General features: G+C 51.6%; 1 protein-coding gene across 4 annotated transcripts in view; it reads left to right on the forward strand.

Moving 5' to 3' along the window:
• The first annotated feature begins 8,085 nt into the window (after window positions 1–8,085).
• The window catches only part of LOC132208052 (uncharacterized), a 93,875-nt gene continuing 79,875 nt past the window's right edge, over window positions 8,086–22,085 (forward strand). For 3 of the 4 annotated variants that reach the window (XM_059643795.1, XM_059643798.1, XM_059643797.1), the window contains exons 1-2: window positions 8,086–8,702; window positions 9,882–10,018. In XM_059643795.1, coding sequence (XP_059499778.1) covers window positions 8,256–8,702; window positions 9,882–10,018 — 584 coding nt within the window. In that variant the 5' untranslated portion in view covers window positions 8,086–8,255. The remainder of the gene's footprint in view (window positions 8,703–9,881; window positions 10,019–22,085) is intronic. The other variant, XR_009444165.1, reaches the window with a different exon arrangement.

Here is a 22,085-nt window from a genome sequence, read left to right on the forward strand (position 1 = left end):
CTGTTATACACCTCCCTTTTCCTTCTTATCTGATCCAAGAACAAAGAAAATTACAGCCCAGGAACAGGCCCTTCGACCCTCGAATCCTACGCCAATCGAGATCCTCTGTCTAAACCTGTCGTCTATTCTGTCAGGGTCTTTGCTCCCTGCCCATCCATGTACCTGTCCAGGTACATCTCAAAAGACCCTATCGTGTCTGCGTCTTCAAGCTCTGCTGGCAACGCATTCCAGGCACCCACCACCCTCTTCCTCAGGAACTTCCCTTGCATATCTCCTTGAAACTTTCCTCCTCTCGGTTTGAACTCATGACCCCTTGTAATTGAGTCAATAACTCTGGGGGAAAAAGCTTCTTGCTATCCACCTTGTCTGTATCCCTCATGATTTTGTAGCCCTCAATCAGGTTCCCCCCTCAATCTCCGTCTTTCTCATGAAAATAATCCGAATCTACTCAACCTCTCTTCATAGCTAGCACCCTCCATACCAGGCAACATCCTGGTTAACCTCCTCTGTACCCTCTCCAAAGCATCCACATTCTTTTGGTAATGAGGCGGCCAGAACTGGACGGAGTACTCCAAGTGTGGCCGAACCAAAGTCTTATACAACTGCAAAATGACCTGCCAACACTTGTACTCGATACCCCGTCCGATGAAGGAAAGCACACCATATGCCTTCTTAACCACTCTGTTGACCTGCATTGCCAACTTCATGGAACAATGGACCTGAACACCCAGATCTCCCTGAACATAAATTTTCAGGGAGAGGGGGAAGGCAGATTGAAGATGGACAGAGGGGAAGATAGGTGCAGAGGAGACAGACGAGCAATAAGGAAGGAGAGGAGCAAATATGAAGGAAGGCTAGCTAGTCATATTAGAAATCACAGTGAAAGCTTCTTTCAATACATAAGAAACAAACATGAGGCAAAAGTAGACACTGGGCCGCTCCAAATTGATGCTGGAAGGCTAGTGATGGGAGATAAGGAAGTAGCTGAAGGACTTAATAAGTACTTTGTGTCAGTCTTCACAGTGGAAGACATGAGTAGTATGCCAACAATTAGGGAGAGTCAGGGGGCAAAGTTGAGTATGGTAGGCATTAGAAAAGAGCAAGTGCTGGAAAAGCTAAAAAGTCTAAAAATTGCTAAATCTCCTGGCCCCGATGGGCTACATTGTAGAGTTCTGAGGAAGGTGGCTGAGGAAATAGCAGAGGCTTTGGATGTGATCTTTCAAAAGTCCCAGATGATTAGAAAATTGCTGTTGTAACCCCCTTGTTTAAGAAAGGATCAAGGCAAAAGATGGAAAATTACAGGCCAATTAACCTGACCTCGGTAGTTGATAAAATTCTTGAATCATTGTCAAGGATGAGATTTTGAAATTCCTGGAAGTGCAGGGTCAGATTAGAACAAGTCAGCATGGATTTAGTAAGGGGAGGTCGTGCCTGCCAAACCTGTTAGAATTCTTTGAAGAGGTAACAAGTATGTTAGACCGGGGAAACCCAGTAAATGTTGTCTATCTAGACTTCCAAAAGGCCTTTCATAAGTGTCTCACAGGAGGCTGCTGAGCAAGGTGAGGGCCCATGGTGTTTGAGATGAGCTACTGGCTTGGATTGAGGATTGGCTGTCTGATAGAAGGCAGAGAGTTGGGATAAAAGGCTGTTTTTCGGAATGGCAACCAGTGACGATTGGTGTCGCAGGTTTCGGTGTCGGGGCCGCAGCTGTTCACCTTACGTATTGATGATCTGGATGAAGGGACTGGGGTCATTCTGGCGAAGTTTTCCGATGATACGAAGATAGGTGGACAGGCAGGTAGTACTGAGGAGGTGGAGGGGCGGCAGAAAGAGTTAGACAGTTTAGGAGAGTGGTCCAGGAAATGACTGATGAAATTCAATGTGAGTAAATGTGGGGTTTTGCACTTTGGTAAGAAGAATACAGGCATGGACTATTTTCTAAATGGTGAGAAAATTCGTAAAGCTCAAGTACAAAGGAATCTAGAAGTGTTGGTCCAGGATTCTCTAAAGGTTAACTTGCAGGTAGAGTCCGTAATTAAGAAAGTGAATGTAATGTTGTCCTTTATCGCAAGAGGGTTGGAATATAAAAGCAGCGATGTGCTTCTGAGGCTTTATAAAGCTCTAGTTAAGCTCCATTTAGAATACCGTGTCCAATTTTGAGCCCCACAGCTCAGAAAGGACATACTAGCCCTGGAGCGTGTCCAGCGGAGATTCACACGGAATATCCCTGAAGTGGTAGGTTTGACATACGATGAACGGCTAAGGATCCTGGGATTGTACTCATCAGAGTTTAGAAGGTTGAGGGGAGATCTAATAGAAACTTACAACATAATGTCTGCCTTGGAAGGGGTGGACGCTAGGAAGTTGTTTCCGTGAGGCCGAGAGACGAGGACCCATGGGCACAGCCTTAAAATTAGAGGGGGTAAATTTCAAATGGAAATGAGATGACATTTGTAAAGCCAGAGAGTGGCGGGCTTGTGGAAATCATTGCCACGGAGTGCAGTCGGGGCCAGGACGTTGGATGCCTTCAAGGCAGAGATTGACAAATTCTTGATCTCACGAGGAATCAAGGGCAACGGGGAGAGTTCAGGGAAGTGGAGTTGAAATGCCCCTGAGCCATGATTTAAATGGTGGAGTGGACTTGATGGGCCGAATGGCCCTACTTCCACTCCGATGTCTTCTGGTCTTAAGTAAAAGGGGCGGACATGAAGCCAGTAGAGGTGAGTGTGGGTGTGGAGGTAGGGAGGGGATAGGTCAGTCTGGGGAGGACGGACAGGTCAAGGGGGCGGGAAGAGGTTAGTCGGTAGGGAATGGGGGTTTGGCTTGAGCTGGGAGGAAGGGAATCGGTAAGAGGAAGAACAGATTAGGGGACGAGCTGGGCTGGTTTTGGGATGCAGTGGTGGAAGGGGAGATTTTGGAGCTTGTGAAATCCACGTTGATACCATTGGTCTGCAGAGCTCCCAAGGCTCAGTTAAGGAAGGACAATAAACACTGGTCAGTCAGTCATACATCCAGCAAAAAAAGTTTATTTTTTTCAAAAAATAGGATGCATCTGTTAATCAAGTGGCAAAGCATTATCGAGTTTTGAGAAGATTTGTAGCTCAGGGTTGAGGTTCTGGATGTAAGATTGCTCACTGAGCTGGAAGGTTAGTTTGCAGACGTTTCGGCACCATTCCAGGTAAAATCATCAGTGAGCATCCGGAGTTAGGTCCCGCCTTCTCTTTAAGTGTTCCGGTTTCCTTGGGTTGGTGATGTCATTTCCGGTTCCTTTTCTCAGAGGATGGGAGATGGATTTGGCGCCAACGTGTTCTCCCGAGTGTAGTCTGTGTGTGGCATGAACTGCCAGAGGAGTGACAGAGGCTGTTATACTCACAGTATTTAGAAGTCACCTGCAGGGACACATGAATAGGAAGGGGCTGGAGGGATATGGGCTACAGGCTGGCAAACAGAACTAGTCAGTTACGGTATCTGGTCGGCCTGGAGGAGTTGGACTGAAGAGTCTGTTTCCCTGCTGTACAACTCGACGACTCTGTCTCTCTCTCTCCCATTTTCTCCAAACCCACCCCCCGCCACACACACACAATCTCTGTCTCTCCATCTCTCTGTGTGTGCCTCACTCTATGTCTCTGTCTCTCTCTGTCGTCTTGTCTCTGCCACCTCGCTGTGCACTTCTGTCTCTCTCCTCTCTCCGCTTTCACTCTGTCTCTTTGGTCTCTGTGTGCGCCCCTCTCTATCTCTCGTCTTGTATCTGGCTCCGTCTGTGTGTGCTCCTGCCGTTCTCTCTCCCCTGTCTCCTTGTCTCTCCGTCTCTCCCTGTGAACCTCTCTCTGTCCCCTCTCCCCCGCCCCTCTGTCTCTCTCTTCCTCTCTATCCGAGCCTCTCCACCCGCTCAGCAGGGAGCGTTGTGAGTTTTTTGAACGAAGTTTAAAAATCTCTATTTAAACCCAACCCATCCGCAATCAGACTGCATTTCTAATCCCCTCTCTCTCTCACTCACACACACACACACACACACACACAGAGAGTCTGTCTCTTTCTCCCTCTCAGTCAATCCCCTTCCTCTCCTGTTCCGACTCACGCCTTCCCCCCCCCTCCCTCGGCGACGAGTCCGCTGTCTGGATCCCTTTTCCCGGGAGGGTTCTGAGGACCCAGCTGTTCGGCAACGGGGATCATCGCACCACGCTCCCGTACCCCTACAACCTCCTGTTCTCCAGCGGCCTCCAGCATGACCACCGGGCTGGGAGCAGGCATCCGGGCTGCTGGAGCGCTCGCTGCTCAGTGGCTCGGCCCTGTGCCGGGAGCGGGGATCCGAGGGGGGAGAAGGCCTCTTCGCCCGGCGCCTGAGCACAGCTGCCTGGCACTGAGCCCGCGCTCCCCGAGCACCCGGCCGCAGGTCCGCGACGCCTTCCGTAGCTGAGCAGCCGACAACTATCTCCTACTGCAAGGTAAGCTGGGGGTGGTGGTTTGGGGTGAAGGGAGGGTTGGGGACATGAGCACGGTCCCTGTTTCACATCCTGCGCCGCTCCTATCCCAAAGCGAGGGGTTGGGAATGGATGTTTTGGGGGTGAGAATTCCCCTCCCCGGGTGAGGGGAAGGCTGGGGACATTGGGAGGGTGTCTATTATCCAGCCTTGCGCGGGTTTCCAGAGCCGACCAGCCTGCAGCTCTCGTACTACATGGTAAAGGGAAGGAGGCGGATGGGATGGGGTCGGGGTTGGAGGATTGCCGTCCTGGAAGTGATTGGACATGGGGAGAGTCACTATTGTACAGCCCAGTGACTGAGTGGCCTACAGCTACTGCAAAAGTGTCGGATTAGGAGAGGGGTGTTGTAGGGAGGTTTGGGGTCACGGGCAGCGCCGCTTTCTGCAGCCGAACAGCCATCGCCACAAGATTGGATGGGAGGGGGTGTTTTAGGAGCGAAGGGATGCCACCTCCCCCTGCCGCTGTGGGAAGTAGGATCTTTATCGCACAGCCCTCCGTAGTCGAATAGCACCCCGGCGACAAGGTGAGAAGACAGGAGGGGCTCCCGGGGATGAGGGAAGGACACAACCACTGTCAGTATAAGGTTAGGGGGTGATCATACCCCTTCCTGGGGCTGAGGGGAGCTCCTGATGCCCTGCGCCAAGCGAACAGCCAAGATGGAGCCGCAGCTCTCCGACCTCAAGGGGACCCTGTCTCAGAGGCTGGAGCATTTCTAGCTGGAGCTCTGAGGGAAAGGGTCATCGCACCCAAAACGCTACCTCGGGACTTTTTCTTCACAGATGCTGAGCATTTCCAGCAACTTGTGTTTGCATTTCCACCCGGAGGTGGGTTTGTGGAGAGACACCATGGGACGGGAATGGGTGTGGGGTTTGATGGGGCAGTCACAGAGACTGTCGAGAGAGAGAGAGGCAACCCCTGCGTCAGGGTTTGGAAAATCTCCGGCATTTCTTCATTTCTCTCTCAGCCGAAGGCGCTGCGTGCTTTGGTTTCCTTTGCTCTTGTACTCTCTCCCCCTGTGAATAAAGCCAGAGTGAGTTTGTGGGCGGAGAGAGAGAGAGAAGGGACAGAAAGATGGAAATAAGGGAACATGACAAGGGAGTGAAATTAGAGCCAGCAGAGGTGAGAGAGGGGGAGAGAATCAGAGGGAGGGAGGAAGAGCAAGAAAACACAAACAAAGGAGAATGGGGGGTAACAAGGTGTTGATGTGGATGAACACAGCAGGACAAGCAGCATCAGAGGCTCAGGGAAGCTGATGTCAGAGATGATGGGAACTGCAGATGCTGGAGAATCCAAGATAATAAAATGTGAGGCTGGATGAACACAGCAGACCAAGCAGCATCTCAGGAGCACAAAAGCTGACGTTTCGGGCCTAGACCCTTCATCAGAGAGGGGGACGGGGTGAGGGTTCTGGAATAAATAGGGAGAGAGGGGGAGGCGGACCGAAGATGGAGAGAAAAGAAGATAGGTGGAGAGAGTATAGGTTGGGAGGTAGGGAGGGGATAGGTCAGTCCCGGGAAGACGGACAGGTCAAGGAGGTGGGATAAGGTTAGTAGATAGATGGGGGTGCGGCTTGGGGTGGGAGGAAGGGATGGGTGAGAGGAAGAACAGGTTCGGGAGGCAGAGACAGGTTGGACTGGTTTTGGGATGCAGTGGGTGGAGGGGAAGAGCTGGGCTGGTTGTGTGGTGCAGTGGGGGGAGGGGAAGAACTGGGCTGGTTTAGGGATGCGGTGGGGGAAGGGGAGATTTTGAAACTGGTGAAGTCCGCATTGATACCATTAGGCTGCAGGGTTCCCAGGCGGAATATGAGTTGCTGTTCCTGCAACCTTCGGGTGGCTGGTATCATTGTGGCACTGCAGGAGGCCCATGATGGACATGTCATCTAAAGAATGGGAGGGGGAGTGGAAATGGTTTGCGACTGGGAGGTGCAGTTGTTTGTTGCGAACTGAGCGGAGGTGTTCTGCAAAGCGGTCCCCAAGCCTCCGCTTGGTTTCCCCAATGTAGAGGAAGCCACACCGGGTACAGTGGATGCAGTATACCACATTGGCAGATGTGCAGGTGAACCTCTGCTTAATGTGGAATGTCATCTTGGGGCCTGGGATAGGGGTGAGGGAGGTGGTGTGGGGGCAAGTGTAGCATTTCCTGCGGTTGCAGGGGAAGGTGCCGGGTGTGGTGGGGTTGGAGGGCAGTGTGGAGCGAACAAGGGAGTCATGGAGAGAGTGGTCTCTCCGGAAGGCAGACAGGGGTGGGGATGGAAAAATGTCTTGGGTGGCGGGGTCGGATTGTAGATGGCGGAAGTGTTGGAGGATGATGCGTTGTATCCGGAGGTTGGTGGGGTGGTGTGTGAGAACGAGGGGTATCCTCTTTGGGCGGTTGTGGCGGGGGCGGGGTGTGAGGGATGTGTTGCGGGAAATACGGGAGACGCGGTCACGGGCGTTCTCGATCACTGTGGGGGGAAAGTTGCGCTCCTTGAAGAACTTGGACATCTGGGATGTGCGGGAGTGGAATGTCTTATTGTGGGAGCAGATGCGGCGGAGGCGGAGGAATTGGGAATATGGGATGGAATTTTTGCAGGAGGGTGGGTGGGAGGAGGTGTATTCTAGGTAGCTGTGGGAGTCGGTGGGCTTGAAATGGACATCAGTTACAAGCTGGTTGCCTGAGATGGAGACTGAGAGGTCCAGGAAGGTGAGGGATGTGCTGGAGATGGCCCAGGTGAACTGAAGGTTGGGGTGGAAGGTGTTGGTGAAGTGGATGAACTGTTCGAGCTCCTCTGGGGAGCAAGAGGCGGCGCCGATACAGTCATCAGTGTACCGGAGGAAGAGGTGGGGTTTGGGTCCTGTGTAGGTGCGGAAGAGGGACTGTTCCACGTAACCTACAAAGAGGCAGGCATAGCTGGGGCCCATGCGGTTGCCCATGGCCACCCCCTTAGTCTGTAGGAAGTGGGAGGAGTCAAAAGAGAAGTTGTTGAGGGTGAGGACGAGTTCGGCTAGGCCGATGAGGGTGTCGGGGGATGGGGACTGGTCGGGCCTGCGGGACAGGAAGAAGCGGAGGGCCTGGAGGCCATCTGCATGCAGAATGCAGGTGTATAGGGACTGGACGTCCATGGTGAAGATGAGGTGTTGGGGGCCAGGGAATTTGACATCCTGGAGGAGGTGGAGGGCGTGGGTGGTGTCACGGACGTAGGTAGGGAGTTCCTGGACCAAAGGGGAGAAAATGGAGTCCAGATAGGTGGAGATGAGTTCGGTGGGGCAGGAACAGGCTGAGACGATGGGTCGACCAGGGCAGGCAGGTTTGTGGATTTTGGGAAGGAGATAGAAACGGGCCATGCGGGGTTGGGGAACAATGAGGTTGGAGGCTGTGGGTGGGAGGTCCCCAGAGGTGATGAGGTCATGAATGGTATTGGAGATGATGGTTTGGTGCTCGGGTGTGGGGTCATGAGCGAGGGGGCAGTAGGAGGTGGTGTCGGAGCGTTGGCGTCCGGCCTCGTCGATGTAGAGGTCAGTGCACCATACTACCACTACGCCACCGTTGTCTGCGGGTTTGATGGTGAGGTTGGGGTTGGAGCGGAGGGCTGCCCGTTCTTCAGGGGAGATGTTGGAGTGGGTGAGAGGGGTGAAGAGATTGAGGCGGTTAATGTCTCGACGGCAGTTGGAGATGAAGAGGTCGAGGGAGGTTAGGAGGCCTGGGGGTGGTGTCCAGGAGGAGGACTTGTGTTGGAAGAGGGTGAAGGCGTCAGTGGAGGGAGTTTTAGGCTCCCGGTTGAAGAAGTAGGCGTGGATGCGAAGATGGCGGAAAAACTGCTCTATGTCCAATCGTGACTGGTATTGGTTGATTTGTGGTTGTACGGGGACAAAGGTGAGCCCCCTACTGAGGACTGACCGTTCGTCCTCAGTCAGTGGGAGGTCTGGGGAGACGGTGAACATGTGGCAGGGCTCAGTGTGGCTGTCTCCTCTGGGGTTGCTGGCTGTGGAGGCTGTGGGCGGAGCGATGAGGTCGTCGGCCGTGGGCGGGGTTCCGTCGGCCGTGGGCGGGGTTCCGTCGGCGGTTGGTGTATCGGGGGAGGCGGCAGCAGCTGCGGTGAGGGTGGTGTGTGAGGTGTTGTACCTGGAAGTGGAGGTGGTGAGTGCAGCAGCGGTTCCGGAAGTGGTGTCGCCGGCGGAGGCGGATGTGACGTCATCGGTGGGGTCTCCGGCCGTGTCTTCATGGTCAATGGCGGCGGGGCAGGTACAGACTCGGGATTTGGGAGGCGCAGGAATCCTCTTGTGGGTGGCAGGGGCCCGTGAGTTGGTTGTACTTACGATTTTTGGTGTCCAGTAAAGCTGAGTGGAACTGGGTGTTCAGTCTGTGGAACCTGCGGCGGATAAAAAACAGCAGGGGTCCTTTGCAGGTCTGGGAGAGGAGGCTCTGAGCTGGGGCAGGCTGGATTGCAGTGTGTGGAGGTGCCGGCGCATGGCTGCGAGTGTCTGTTTCAGGAGTCGCAGGGAGAAACGCTTATCTAGGGTCTGAATATTCTGGGTGTCGAGGTGATGTCAGCGTGTCTGCTGTGTTCATTTCCCTTCCTCCTTACGCCCCCACCTCGTCCTGCTCCTTCCCCCCCGCCTCGTCCTGCTCCCTTCCCCCCCCCCCCGTCCTGCTCCCTCCCCCCCCCTCGTCCTGCTCCCTTCTCCCCCCCTCGTCCTGCTCCCTTCTCCCCCCCTCGTGCGGCGCCCTTCTCCCCCCCTCGTGCGGCGCCCTTCTCCCCCCCTCGTGCCGCGCCCTTCTCCCCCCCTCGTCCCGCGCCCTTCTCCCCCCCTCGTCCCGCGCCCTTCTCCCCCCCTGTATTGATCTCATCTTTGACTCAATACAAAAAACCAAAAAAATGAAACCCAATGAGATGAATTTTGGATCAGTAATTATACATGGCATAATTGGACAAAAAATGCACTGTTGTTAAAATAATTAGCAATTCAACCAGAAAGGCCACTAATGTGAATCATTTGAAATTACTTAATTGTATAGTTTTAGTATTTGACCACAAGATGGAGAATTCTGTTCAGGTGATGTTGTAGCTAGAAGATAGAAAGATGATAGAAATGTTTGGAGAGATATCGGCCAAGCACAGGCAGGTGGAACTAGTTGAGTTTGGGATTGTGATCAGCATAGACTGGTTGGACCAAAGGATCTTTTTTCATGCTGTATGACTCTATGAAACTCAAGCTTAATTGTTCGAAACTCACATTCAGACATATCTAACCTTTATCATAATCTTACAGAAAGATAGCGACTTTATCCCTCAGAATTGCAGACTCTTTAATTTTACATCCTCAAAGACATTTAGCAGCGATAGCATGGATTATAGAGTGAGTTGAGTAGATTGGTTCATTATTAATTCTTAACTGAATTTGATTTATTTTACATTTTTAGACAACATCAGGTGAAGATGTGCGTGATTTTAGCAAGGTGCTGAAAAATAAGTTCAGATCAAAGAAATACTTTGCCAAACATCCTCGCTTGGGTTATTTACCAGTACAAACAGTTCTAGAAGGCGAGAACCTTGAGACGTAAGTTTATTGATGTGCGATTTACTAATGTATCAATGCCCATTTGGGAGTTGACAAATATTGCAGCATTATTCATTCTGCAGCTTTGCAGGAGAGTGAGGTTGTCCATTTGCGCATATGTCAGAAGTACACAATACAAAAACAAGGGGGGCTTAACTGATATCATTGGTCCTCTCGCCTTCAAAACAGTGTAGTTCCTCAGAGAGTACATTTGCTGAGGACTTGTTGATACTGTCACTAACGTGCAACCTTCCTTGATATCTTTCTCTGTCCTCCAGTTCTGTCTTTAAAAACTACAATCAATTACTCTCTCCTGAAAAGAACCTTTGGCTGAACATAGAACAAAGAACAGTACAGGCCCTTCGGCCCACGATGTTGTGCCGTCCTATTATCCCATTAAGATCAAACTACCCTGCATACCCTTCATTTTACTGTCCTTCATGTGCCTATCCAAGAGTCGCTTAAAAGCCTCTAAATGTATCTGACTCCATTACCACTGCCAGCAGCGCATTCCACACACCCGCCACTCTCTGTGTAAAGAACTTAGGTCTGACATCTCCCCTGTTCCTTCCTCCAGTCACCTTAAAATTTCTCCCCCTCGTGATAGTCATTTCTGCTCTGGGAAAAAATCTCTGCCTATCCACTCCAGCTATGCCTCTCATCATCTTGTATACCTCTATCAAGTCACCTCTCATTCTTCTTTGCTCCAATGAAAAAAGTCCTCGCCCCCTCAACCCTTCCTCATAAGACCTGCCGTCCATTCCATGCAGCATCCTGCTAAATCTCCTCTGCACCCTCTCTAAAGCTTCCACATCCTCCCTGTAATGAAGCGACCAGAACTGAAGGCAATATTCCAAGCGCTGCTCCATCCCCATGAACGAATGCTGGATTCCAAATCTCTTTCCTCTTGATGCTTTAAATTCATTGCTGTCTTTCGTGTAATTTCATACTTGAATTCACCGGATCAACTTGCCCCTGCATTTCTGAGACGCTCACAGGGACCGGCCCCCGCAGCCCTCTCCCACTCACGGCGATTTGCCTCCGCAGCCCTCTCCCGCTGGCGGCAACCGGCCCCCGCAGCCCTGTCCCGCTCACTGCGATTTGCCCCCTGCAGCCCTGTCCTGCTCACGGGGACGGGCCCCCTGCAGCCCTATCCCGCTCAGGGGGACCGGCCCCCGCAGTACAGTCCTGCTCACGGGGACCTGCCCCCGCAGCACTGGCCCGCTCACGGCGATTTGCCCCCGCAGTCCTGACCCGCTCACGGCGATTTTCCCCCGCAGTCCTGACCCGCCCCCGCAGCCCTGTCCCCCTCAGAGGGACGGCCCCCCGCGGCCCTGTCCCGCCCACGGGCCCCGGCCCCCCGCAGCCCTGTCCCGCCCACGGGCCCCGGCCCCCCGCAGCCCTGTCCCGCCCACGGGCCCCGGCCCCCCGCAGCCCTGTCCCGCCCACGGGCCCCGGCCCCCCGGTCGGCATGGAGTAGTTGGACTGAAGGGTCTGTTTCACTGCTGTACAACTCTACGACTCTGCCTCTTTCTCTCTCTCTCCCATTTTCTCCAAACCCACCCCCTGCCCCACACACACAATCTCTGTCCCTCCATCTCTCTGTGTGTGCCTCACTCTATGTCTCTGTATCTCTCTCTCTGTCGTCTTGTCTCTGCCACTTCGCTGTGCACTTCTCTGTCTCTTTGGTCTGTGTGTGTGTGCGCCCCTCTGTCTCTCCTCTTGTCTCTGCCTCCCTCTGTGTGTGCTTCTGCCGTTCTCTCTCCCCTGTCTCTCCGTCTCTCCCTGTGACCTCTCTCTGCCCCCTCTCCCCCGCCCCCCTATCTTTCCCTGTGTCTCTCTTCCTCTCTGTCCGAGCCTCTCCACTCGCTCAGCAGGCAGCGTTCTGGGTTTCGTTCGAACAAAGTTTAAAAATCTCAGTTTAAACCCAACCCATCCACAATCAGACTGCATTTCTAATCCCCTCTCTCTCTCACACACACTCTGTCTCTTTCTCCCTCGCAGTCAATCCCCTTCCTCTCCTGTTCCTACTCACGCCTTTTTCCCCCTCTCCCTCGGCGACGAGTCCGCTGTCTGGATCCCTTTTCCCGGGAGGGGCTGAGGACCCAGGGTTTCGGCAGCGGGGATCATCGCACCACGCTCCTGGACCCCTACAACCCCCTGTTCTCCAGCGGCCTCCAGCATGACCACCGGGCTAGGAGCAGGCATCCGGGCTGCTGGAGCGCTCGCTGCTCATTGGCTCGGCCCTGCGCCGCCTTTGCCAGGAGCGGGGATCTGAGGTGGGAGAAGGCCTCTTTGCCCGGCTCCTGGGCACAGCTACCTGCCTGAACAGCTGCCTGGCACCGAGCCTGCGCTCCCCGAGTACCTGGCCGCGTTACGCGACGCCTTCCGTGGCTGAGCAGCCGACAACAATCTCCGACTGCAAGGTCACAGCGGGGTTTGGGGTGAAGGGAGGACTGGGGACATGAGCACGATCCCTGTTTCACACCCTGCGCCGCTCCTATCACAAAGCGAGGGGTTGGGAATGTATGTTTTGGGGGTGAGAATACCCCTCCCCGGGTGAGGGGAAGGCTGGGGACATTGGGAGGGTGTCTATTATACAGCCCTGCGCGGGTTTCCGTAGCAGAACTGCCTACAGCTCTCCGACTACAAGGTAAAGGGAAGGAGCGGGATGGGATGGGGTAGGCGTTGGAGGAGAGCCGTCCTGGAAGCGAGGGGACATGGGGAGAGTCACTATCGCACAGCCCTGTGACTGAGTGGCCTACAGCTACTGCAAAAGGGTCGTGGTGGGGGTTGGGTTCGGAGAGGGGTGTTGTCGGGAGGTTTGGGGTCATGGGCAGCGCTGCTTTCTGCAGCCGAACAGCCACTGCCACAAGATGAGATGGGAGGAGGTTGAGGAGTGAAGGGATGCCCCCTTCCCCCGCGGCTGTGGGAAGTGGGCTCTTTATCGCACCGCCCTCCGTAGCCAAATAGCACTCCGACGACCAGGTGAGAAGGCAAGAGGGGCTCCCGGGGATGAGGGAAGAACACAACCACTGTCAGTATAAGGTTAGGGGGTGAACATATCCCTTCCTGGGGCTGAGGGGAGCTCTTGATGCCCTGCGCCAAGCGAACAGCCGAGATCGACCCGCAGCTCTCCGACTACAAGGGGACCCTGTCCCAGAGGCTGGAGCATTTCTAGCCGGAGCTCGGAGAGAAAGGGTCATCGCACCCAAAATGCTACCTCGGTACTTTTTCTTCACAGATGCTGAGCATTTCCAGCAACTTGTGTTTGCATTTCTACCCGGAGGTGGGTTTGTGGAGAGTCACCATGGGACGCGAATGGGTGTGGGGTTGGGTGAGGCAGTGACAGAGACTGTCGAGAGAGAGGGAGAGAGGCAACTCCTGTGTCACGGTTTGGAAAATCTCTGGCAGTTCTTAATTTCCCTCTCAGCCGAAGGCGCTGTGTGCTTTGGTTTCCTTTCCTCTTGTACTCTCTCCCCCTGTTCATAAAGCCAGAGTGAGAGAGAGTGAATTTGTGGTGGGAGAGAGAAAAGGAACAGAAAGATGGAAATAAAGGAGCATGACAAGGGAGTGAAATTAGGGCCAGCAGAGGTGAGAGAGGGGGTGAGAATCAGAGGGAGGGAGGAAGAGCAAGAAAACACAAACGAAGGAGAATGGGAGGTAACGAGGTGTTCGTGAGCATGAACACAGCAGGACATGCAGCATCAGAGGCCAGGGAAGCTGATGTCAGGATGTCTGCTGTGTTCAACTCCTCCCCCCCCACTCCCCGCTCCTCCTCCTCCTTCCCCACCGTCCTCCTTCTCCTTCCCCTTCCCCACCGTCCTCCTTCTCCTTCCCCTTCCCGACCGTCGTCCTTCTCCTTCCCCTTCCCCACCGTCCTACTTCTCCTTCTTCCCCCGTCGTCCTCCTCCTTCCCCCCCCGCCACCGTCGTCCTCCTCCTTCTCCCTCCCCCACCGTCGTCCTCCTCCTTCCCCCCCCCACCGTCGTCCTCCTCCTTCCCCCCCCCCGCCACCGTCGTCCTCCTCCTTCCCCCCTCCACCGTCGTCCTTCTCCTTCCCCCCCCCTCCCCGGTCCTCCTCCTCCTCCCCCCACCCCCCGGTCCTCCTCCTCCTCCTCCCCCCCCCTCCCCGGTCCTCCTCCTCCTCCTTCCCCCCCGACCCCGGCCCTCCTCCTCCTCCTTCCCCCCCCCGCCCGGCCGCCGCCCTCCTTCTCTCTCCTCCCCCGTCCTCCTTCTCCTTCCCCCACCCCCCCACCCCGTCCTCCTGCTCCTTGCCCCGTCCATTCATCCATCCATTCCTCCCTCCCTCCCTCCCTCCCTCCAGCGATCCATTCCTCCTTCCCTCCAGTCAGTCAAAACAACAAAGCAAATTTCAGCACACGAACAGGCCCTTTTGCCCTCCAAGCCTGCGCCGATCAAGATCCTCTGTCTAACCTCTCACCTGTTTGCTCACGTTCTGTGTCCATTTGCTCCCTGCCCGTCCGTGTACCTGTCCAAATATATCTTAAAAGATGCTAATGTGTCTGCGTCGCCCACCTCCACTGGCAATGCGTTCCAGGTGCCCACCAACCTCTCTGTAAAGAACTTTCCATGCATATCTCCCCTAAATTTTCCTCCTCTCACTTTAAACTCATGACCCCTAGTAATTGAGTCCTCCACTCTGGGTGGCAAAAGCTTTTTGCTCTTCACCCTGTCTATACCCTCATGATTTTGTCGACCTCAATCAGGTCCCCCCCAATCTCCATCTTTCTCATGAAAATAATCCTAATCTACTCAACCTCTCTTTGTAGCTAGCACCCTCCTTACCAGGCAACATCCTGGTGAACCTCCTCTGTACCCTGTCCAAAGCGTTCACGTCCTTTTGGTAATGGACACAGTACTGTAAATGTGGCCGAACCAAAGTCCGATACAACTGCAACATGACCTGCCAACTCTTGTACTCAATACCCCGTCCAATGCCATATGCCGCCTTGACCACGCTATTGACCTGTATTGTCACCTTCAGGGAACAATGGACCTGAACGCCCAGATCTCTCTGTTCATCAATTTTCCCCATTTACTGTATAGTTTGTCCTTGAATGTGATCTTCCAAAATGCATCACCTCGCGTTTGCCTGGATTGAACTCCATCTGCCATTTATCTTCCCAACTCTCCAGTCTATCTATGTTCTGCTGTAACCTCTGATCGTCCTCTTCACTATCGGCTTCTCCATTCCTCCCTTATAAGGTGATGAGTCAAGACTTAGGAGGCATAGAATGGGTTAGCAAAATGCAGGGGATGGGGACAATTGAATTGTGGAGCTGGTTTAAGGAACAGATATTGCGTGTTCTTGATAGGCACGTCCCTGTCAGGCAGGGAGGAAGCGATAAGCTAAGGGAACTGTGGTTAACTAAAAAAAACTTGTATCTCTAGTTAAGCAGAAGAGGGAGGCTGATGTGATGATGAGACCAGATGGTTCAGATGAGGTGATGGAGAGCTACAGATTAGCTGGGAAGGATTTAAAGAGAGAGTTAAGAAGAGCAAGGAGGGTGCATGAGCAGACATTGGCAGGTAAATAAAGGAGAACCCGAAAGCTTTCGATAGGTATGTGAGGAATAAGAGGATGTCTGGGGTAGGCATAGGGCCAGTCCAAGACAGAAGTGGGAAGTTGTGTGTGGACGCTGTGGAGATTGGAGAGGTGCTAAATGAATATTTCTCATCTGTTTTCACTGAGGGACAGGAGAATATTGTAGAGGAGGTGACTGAGTTAGAGGCACTAGAATTGAAAGGGTTAAGGTTAGTAAGGAGGAAGTGTTATCAATTCGACAAGGTGTGAAGGTAGATAAAACCCCTGGGCCTGATGGGATTTTTCCGAGGATTGCCTGGGAAGCGAGGGAGGAGGTGGTGGAGCCTTTGGCCTTGATCTTGGAGTCCTCATTGTCTACAGGTTTCGTACCAGAGGAGTGGAGGATTGCAAATGTTGTGCCCTTGTTCAAGAGGGGTAGTAGGAATGACCCAGGCAATTATAGACCTGTGAGCCTTGGGTGTGTTGGAGGAAAAATTTTGGAAAGGATTATAAGAGATAGGATTTATAATCATCTAGCAAGTAACAATGTGATTGGAGATAGTCAACATGGATACGTCAAGGGCAGGTCGTGTCTCAGAAACTTCATTGAATTTTTTGAGAAGGTGACCAAACATGTGGATGACGGTCGGGCAGTTGGCGTGGTGTACATGGACTTCAGTAAAGCCTTTGATAAGTTTCCCCGTGGTAGGCTATTGGAGAAAATACAGAGGCACAGGATTGAGGGAGATTTAGCCATTTGGATTAGAAACTGGCTTTCGGTAAGAAGGCAACGAGTGCTGGTTGATGGAGAATATTCAGCCTGGAGTCTGATTACTAGTGGTGTGTCTCAAGGATTTGTTGTGAGACCACTGCTGTTTGTCATTTGTGTAAATGACTTGGACGCAGGCATTGGTGGATGGGTTAGTAAGTTTGCATATGACACTAAAGTTGGTGGAGTGGTGGACATTGTGGAAGAATGTTGCATGTTGTAGGGAGAATTGGATAAACTGCAGAATTGTCCCTAAAGTTGGCAAATGGAGATTAATACGGATAAATGTGAGGTGATTCACTTTGGGAGGACTAATAGGAAGGCAGAACACCGAGTCAAGGGAAAGATTCTTGACAGTGTAGGTGAGCAGAGGGATCTTGGTGTCCATGTGCATAGATTCCTGAAAATTGCTACCCAGGTAGATGGTGCTGTTCAGGAGTCTGATGGTGTGTTAGGTTGCAATGGTAGAAGGATTGAGTTCCGGAGACGTGATGTCATGCTGCAACTTACAAACACTAGTGCGGCCTCGGAATCGTTGGAACAGGTGCAGAGGAGGTTTACCAGGATGTTGCCTGGTCTGGAGCGAAGGTCTTGTGAAGAAAGGCTGAGGATCTTGGGTCTGTTCTCATTGGAGAGAAGGAGGCTAAGAGGGAGTTTAATAGAGATAATATAAGATGATCAGTGGTTTAGATACGGTGGACAGTGAGAGTCTTCTTCCGAGGATGATGACTTCAGCTTGTACAAGGGGGTGCAGCTACACATTGAGGGGTGATGGTTTTAAGACAGATGTCAGAGGCAGGTTCTTTACTAAGAGAGTGTTAAGGGCGTGGAATGCTCTGCCTGCCAATGTTGTTAACTCAGCCACATGAGGGGCATTTAAACAGCCCTTGGATAAGCATATGGTTGACGATGGGGTAGTGCAGGGGAATGGGCTTAGATTAGTTCACAGCTCGGCGCAACGTGGAGGGCCGAAGGGCCTGTTCTGCGCTGTGTTGTTATATGTTCTATTACAGTTCACAGATTACTCTACCACACATTTTAGTGTTAAGTGTGAAGAGGATAATGAACGTCTGCAGAAGGACACAGAAAGTGTAAGTGAATGGACAAGGGTCTAGCAGATGGAGTGCAATGATGGAAAATGTGAGGCTATCCATTTTGGTGGCAATTCGGGCAAAATGGAGTATTACTTAAATGGTGAAAAATTGTAGCATGCTGCTATGCAGAGGGAGCTGGGCAGCCTTGTGTATGAAGCACAAAACGTTTGCAGACGCAGCTGGTAATTGAGGCAACAAATGGAATAGTGTCCTTTATTGCTCGAGTGATGCAGTTTAAAAATCGGGAGGGGATGCTCCAGTTGTATAGGGTGCTGGTGAGGCTTGATGTAGAGTAGTTTGTACCGTTTTAGTCTCCTCACTGGAGAAAGGATGTACTGGCACTGGAGGGGGTGCAAAGGAGCTTCACAAGATTGATTCTAGAATTGAAAATGTTGCTGTATGGGGAGAGTTTGAGGAGACTACGATTGCACTCACTGAAACTTCGAAGAATGAGGGATGTTCTAATAGCAACTTTTAAAATTACGAAAGAAATACACAGGAAAGGAGCACTGAAGTTGGTTCCACTGATGGGTGAAAGTACAACTCCGGGGCACAGCCTCAAAATAAGGGTGAACAGATTGAAGACTGAGTTGAGGATGAGCTTCTTCATCCAAAGGGTTGTGAATCTGTGGAATTCTCTGCCCAGTGAAACAGTTGAGGTTCCCTGGTTGAATGTTTTAAAGGCCAAGACAGATAGATCTTTGAACAGGAAAGGAATTGAGGATTTTGGTGAATGAGAGGGTAAGTGGAGCTGAGTCCGCAAAAAGATCAGTGATGACCTTATTGAATGGCGGAGCGAGCTGGAAGAGACAGATGACCTACTCCTGCTTTATTTCTTATGTCCATATGTCCTTAGATTGCCATCCTTGTCATTCCTCCTTCCCTGGAATAGGCCAGATCTGAACGCTGATCACTAGGTCTTTAAATAACTCCCACGTATCAAATGTCGACATGTAAAATAAAAGCTCCTCCCAATTAATACTGCTCTGCTCCTACCTGATACTCCTTCCCCCAATTTAGTAGCTTCCCCCAAGGTCCTGATAATTCATAGCTATCTTAAAATGTAAGAAGAGGCGATCACCTCGTTTGAAGAAGCTCCTGGTTCAGTGTTTTTCCCCATGTGGGAGTCAGCTACAGGTTTTCTTGTTCCAAGATTGGGGAGGAAATGGCCGAGTGGTATTATTACTGGACTGTTAATTCAGAGACTTAGATCACATTCTGGGGACCTGTGTTCAAATCCCAGCACAGCAGGTGGTGGAATTTGAATTGAATATAAAAGAAAATCATGAATGTAGAATCTCATGATGACCATGAATCCATTGCCAAATGTCAGAAAAACCCACCTGGTTCACTGATGTCCTTTAGAAAAGGAAACTGCCATCCTTACATGGTCTGGCCTACATGTGACTGCAGACCCACAGCCATATGATTGACTCTGAACTGACCCCTGGGCAATTAGGGATGGACAACAAACACTGCGTAGCTAGTGATGTCCTCCTCCCGTTAACAAATAAATACAATTGGATTCTACGTCTTCCGATCGAAGATCGTTTCTTGTTCTCACAGTAATTTCATCGCTGACAGTCAGTTTCCCTCCTGCCTGTCTTTTTGGAATGTCATGTCGCCCTGCACATTTACCTCCAGTGTTGATCTCCTTATAACCATGTCTTTGTAATAGCTCTCAAATCATGCCCGCCAACCTGTATGTGTGCTATTAATTTGTTGATTTTGTTCTGAATACAATGAGCATGTAAGCAAAGAGCCACTAATTTAGCTCTATAACTTTATTTCACCTCTTGACAGTATTTACAGCTGTTTTCTGTTTGTACATGCCGTCTTTTCCAATCCCACACTGAGTATTGTTATCTCAATAGTTCTTGAATGTCAGATCGTGTGTATTCCTGGGCGACTCTGCTCGTGTGGTCTATGGAGTTGTGGAGGTCACAGTTCTAGGACAGCCATTTCATAGGCCTATGCTGCAGGTTAGAAGAAAAGACAATCTCTTGCTCTGAGCTCTGCAAACCAGGGCAATGTCAAAAAGGAAACAAGGTCAAAAGAATTTCAACAAGAATCTCAAAATTAACTGCTGAATTCATATAAGCATTCCGGGGATCGCCCAACTTAGTGGCCACAACATCCCACTTTCTATTCTTCACAAACAATCCAAAGGCTGAACTATCCGTATCCCTCTTAACGGTTATGTTTTTTGAGCTAATTTCTTGTTTCTAACTTGTGTGTATTTGTGGTGCCTTCTGACTTCTTGCATTTAGCAATTGATAAACTCACTCTCTCACTAATTTAGTAAAACCTGGTTTTATAGAATCCCTGATGTGGAAACAGGCCATTCAGTTCAACAAGTCCGCAGCAACCTTGCAAAGAGCATCCCACCCAGACCCATCCCCATTCCCTACTCTATCCCTGTCAGCCTGCATTTCCCATGGCTAATATACCTAACCTACACGTATGTGGGCACTGTGGGTAATTCAGCATTCCCAATCCACCTAACCTGCACATCTCTGGACTGGTCAAAACAATGATTCAATATGAATTAGTTATAATGCAGCTGTTAACAGCAATCCTCCGTCCCTGTGTTGGAGCGAGATTTAACATTCAAGATCCAAAATGATACACTTGAACAAGGTAGTTCAAAACAGCCAGCTCTCTGATTGAGGTTGTTGACTTGCTCGCCGAGCTGGCTTGTTTTCATTGAGACGTTTCGTCACCATGATGTGTGACATCATCAGTAAAGCCTCCAGCGAAACAATGTTACTCTACTCTGTCTGGAATTTATACTGTCCGGTCTGTTACCATGAGTACTGTCATTTCGGGTTTTGATCTGTATGCTTTTGTATGTGGGGGTCCAATTGTATCTGTTTGTTGGCTGCATTATGGGTGGAGGATCACGCCTCTCATACGAAACTGGGACAAGGTAACCATAGTAGCCCAAGCCAAGCATAGACCCGCAGAGGGATTCTCGAGGCATGGTTCTCCACCCATTCTCCAATCTCACATTCTTGGTCTCTTCAGTTTGAATATGATCACTCAACCATAGCCTTTATGACAAACAACGTAGTCTTAGTTCCCATAATCTTCAAACAGGACTGTCCCGACAGATCCACTTGTTCTCATGATTTCGTCTTCTGTTGGAGGGATTCTGAAATGTCTGCATTCTTCCTCAACTGAGTATTCCTTGCGTTTGTGGTTGACAGAGCTCTCAGCTGTGTCCAACCCATCTCCTACACTTTGGCCTCACCCCTGATGATGTGCACTGGTCCTCAAAGCCCAACCCATCAATATCCACATCTAGAAGAACATCAGCCACGATTTCCAACAAGATTCCACCACCAGGCAAATATTCCCCTCCCCTCTCTTGTCAGCCTTCCGCAGAGACCATTCCGTCAGGACACCTCAGTCCACTCTTTATCCATTCGCAACACCTCCCCATTACCCGACAGCACTTTCCATGCCACCACAGAAGGCATAATATCTGTCCATTTACTTCCTCCCGCTTCACTATCCAAGGCTTCCAGGAGAAGCAGCGATTTACCCACACTTCACTCAATCTAGTCTACTGTATTCACTGCTCACAATATGGTCTCCCTCTGCATCGGGGAGACGAAACACAGACTGACCAACCACTTGGCAGAACACCTATATTCTGTCCATAAAAATGGCCCCAGGTTTCCAATTGCCTGTCACTTGAGCACTCCATCATGATCCCTGGCCAAAATCTCTGTCTCAGGCTTGCTGCAGTGCTCCAGTGAGTGCAAGCTAGAAGGAAAAAATCTCATGTTTGCGTTGCAGAACACCTCCGCTCGGTTTGCAATAAAGAACAGCACCTCCCAGTCGCGAACCATTTTAACTCCCCCTCCCATTCCTCAGACGACCTGTCCATCGTGGGCCTCCTGCAGTGCCACAATGGTGCCACCCAAAGAGTGCAGGAACAGCAACTCATATTCCGCTTGGGAACCCTGCAGCCCAATCGTATCGATGTGAAGTTCCCAAGCTTCAAAATCTCCCCTCCCCGACTGCATCCCAAAACGAGCCCAACTCATCCCCTCCCCCCACTGCATCCCAAAACCAGCCCAGCTTGTCCCGCCTCCCTAACCTGTTCTTCCTCTCACCTATCTCCTCCTCCCACCTCAAGCCGCACTTCCATTTCCTCCTGACTAACCTCATCCCGTTTGCTTGACCTGTCCGTCCTCCCTGGACTGACCTATCCTCTCCTGACCTTCCCACCGATACTCTCCTCTCCACCTATCTTCTTTTGTCTCCATCTTCGGTCCGCTTCCCCGTCTCTCTCCCTATTTATTTCGGAGCCCTCTCCCCAACACCCTCTCTGATGAACGGTCTAGGCCCGAAACGTCAGCTTTTGTGCTCCTGAGATGCTGCTTGGCCTGCTGTGTTCATCCAGCTTCACACTTTGTTATCTTGGATTCTCCAGCATCTGCAGTTCCCATTATCTCTGGATAAAGGAGAAGATAGGTGGAGAGGAGACAGACAGGTTAAAGAGGCGGTGGATGGAGCCAGTCAAGATGAGTGTACGTGGGGAGTTAGGGAGGGGATCGGTCAGTCCAGGGAGGACAAACAGGCTAAGGGGGTGGGATGAGGCTGGTAGGTTGGAGATGGGGGTAGGGCTTGAGGTGGGAGAGTGGAT

Source organism: Stegostoma tigrinum, unplaced genomic scaffold, assembly GCF_030684315.1.
Source record: "Stegostoma tigrinum isolate sSteTig4 unplaced genomic scaffold, sSteTig4.hap1 scaffold_273, whole genome shotgun sequence".
NCBI lineage: Eukaryota > Metazoa > Chordata > Chondrichthyes > Orectolobiformes > Stegostomatidae > Stegostoma > Stegostoma tigrinum.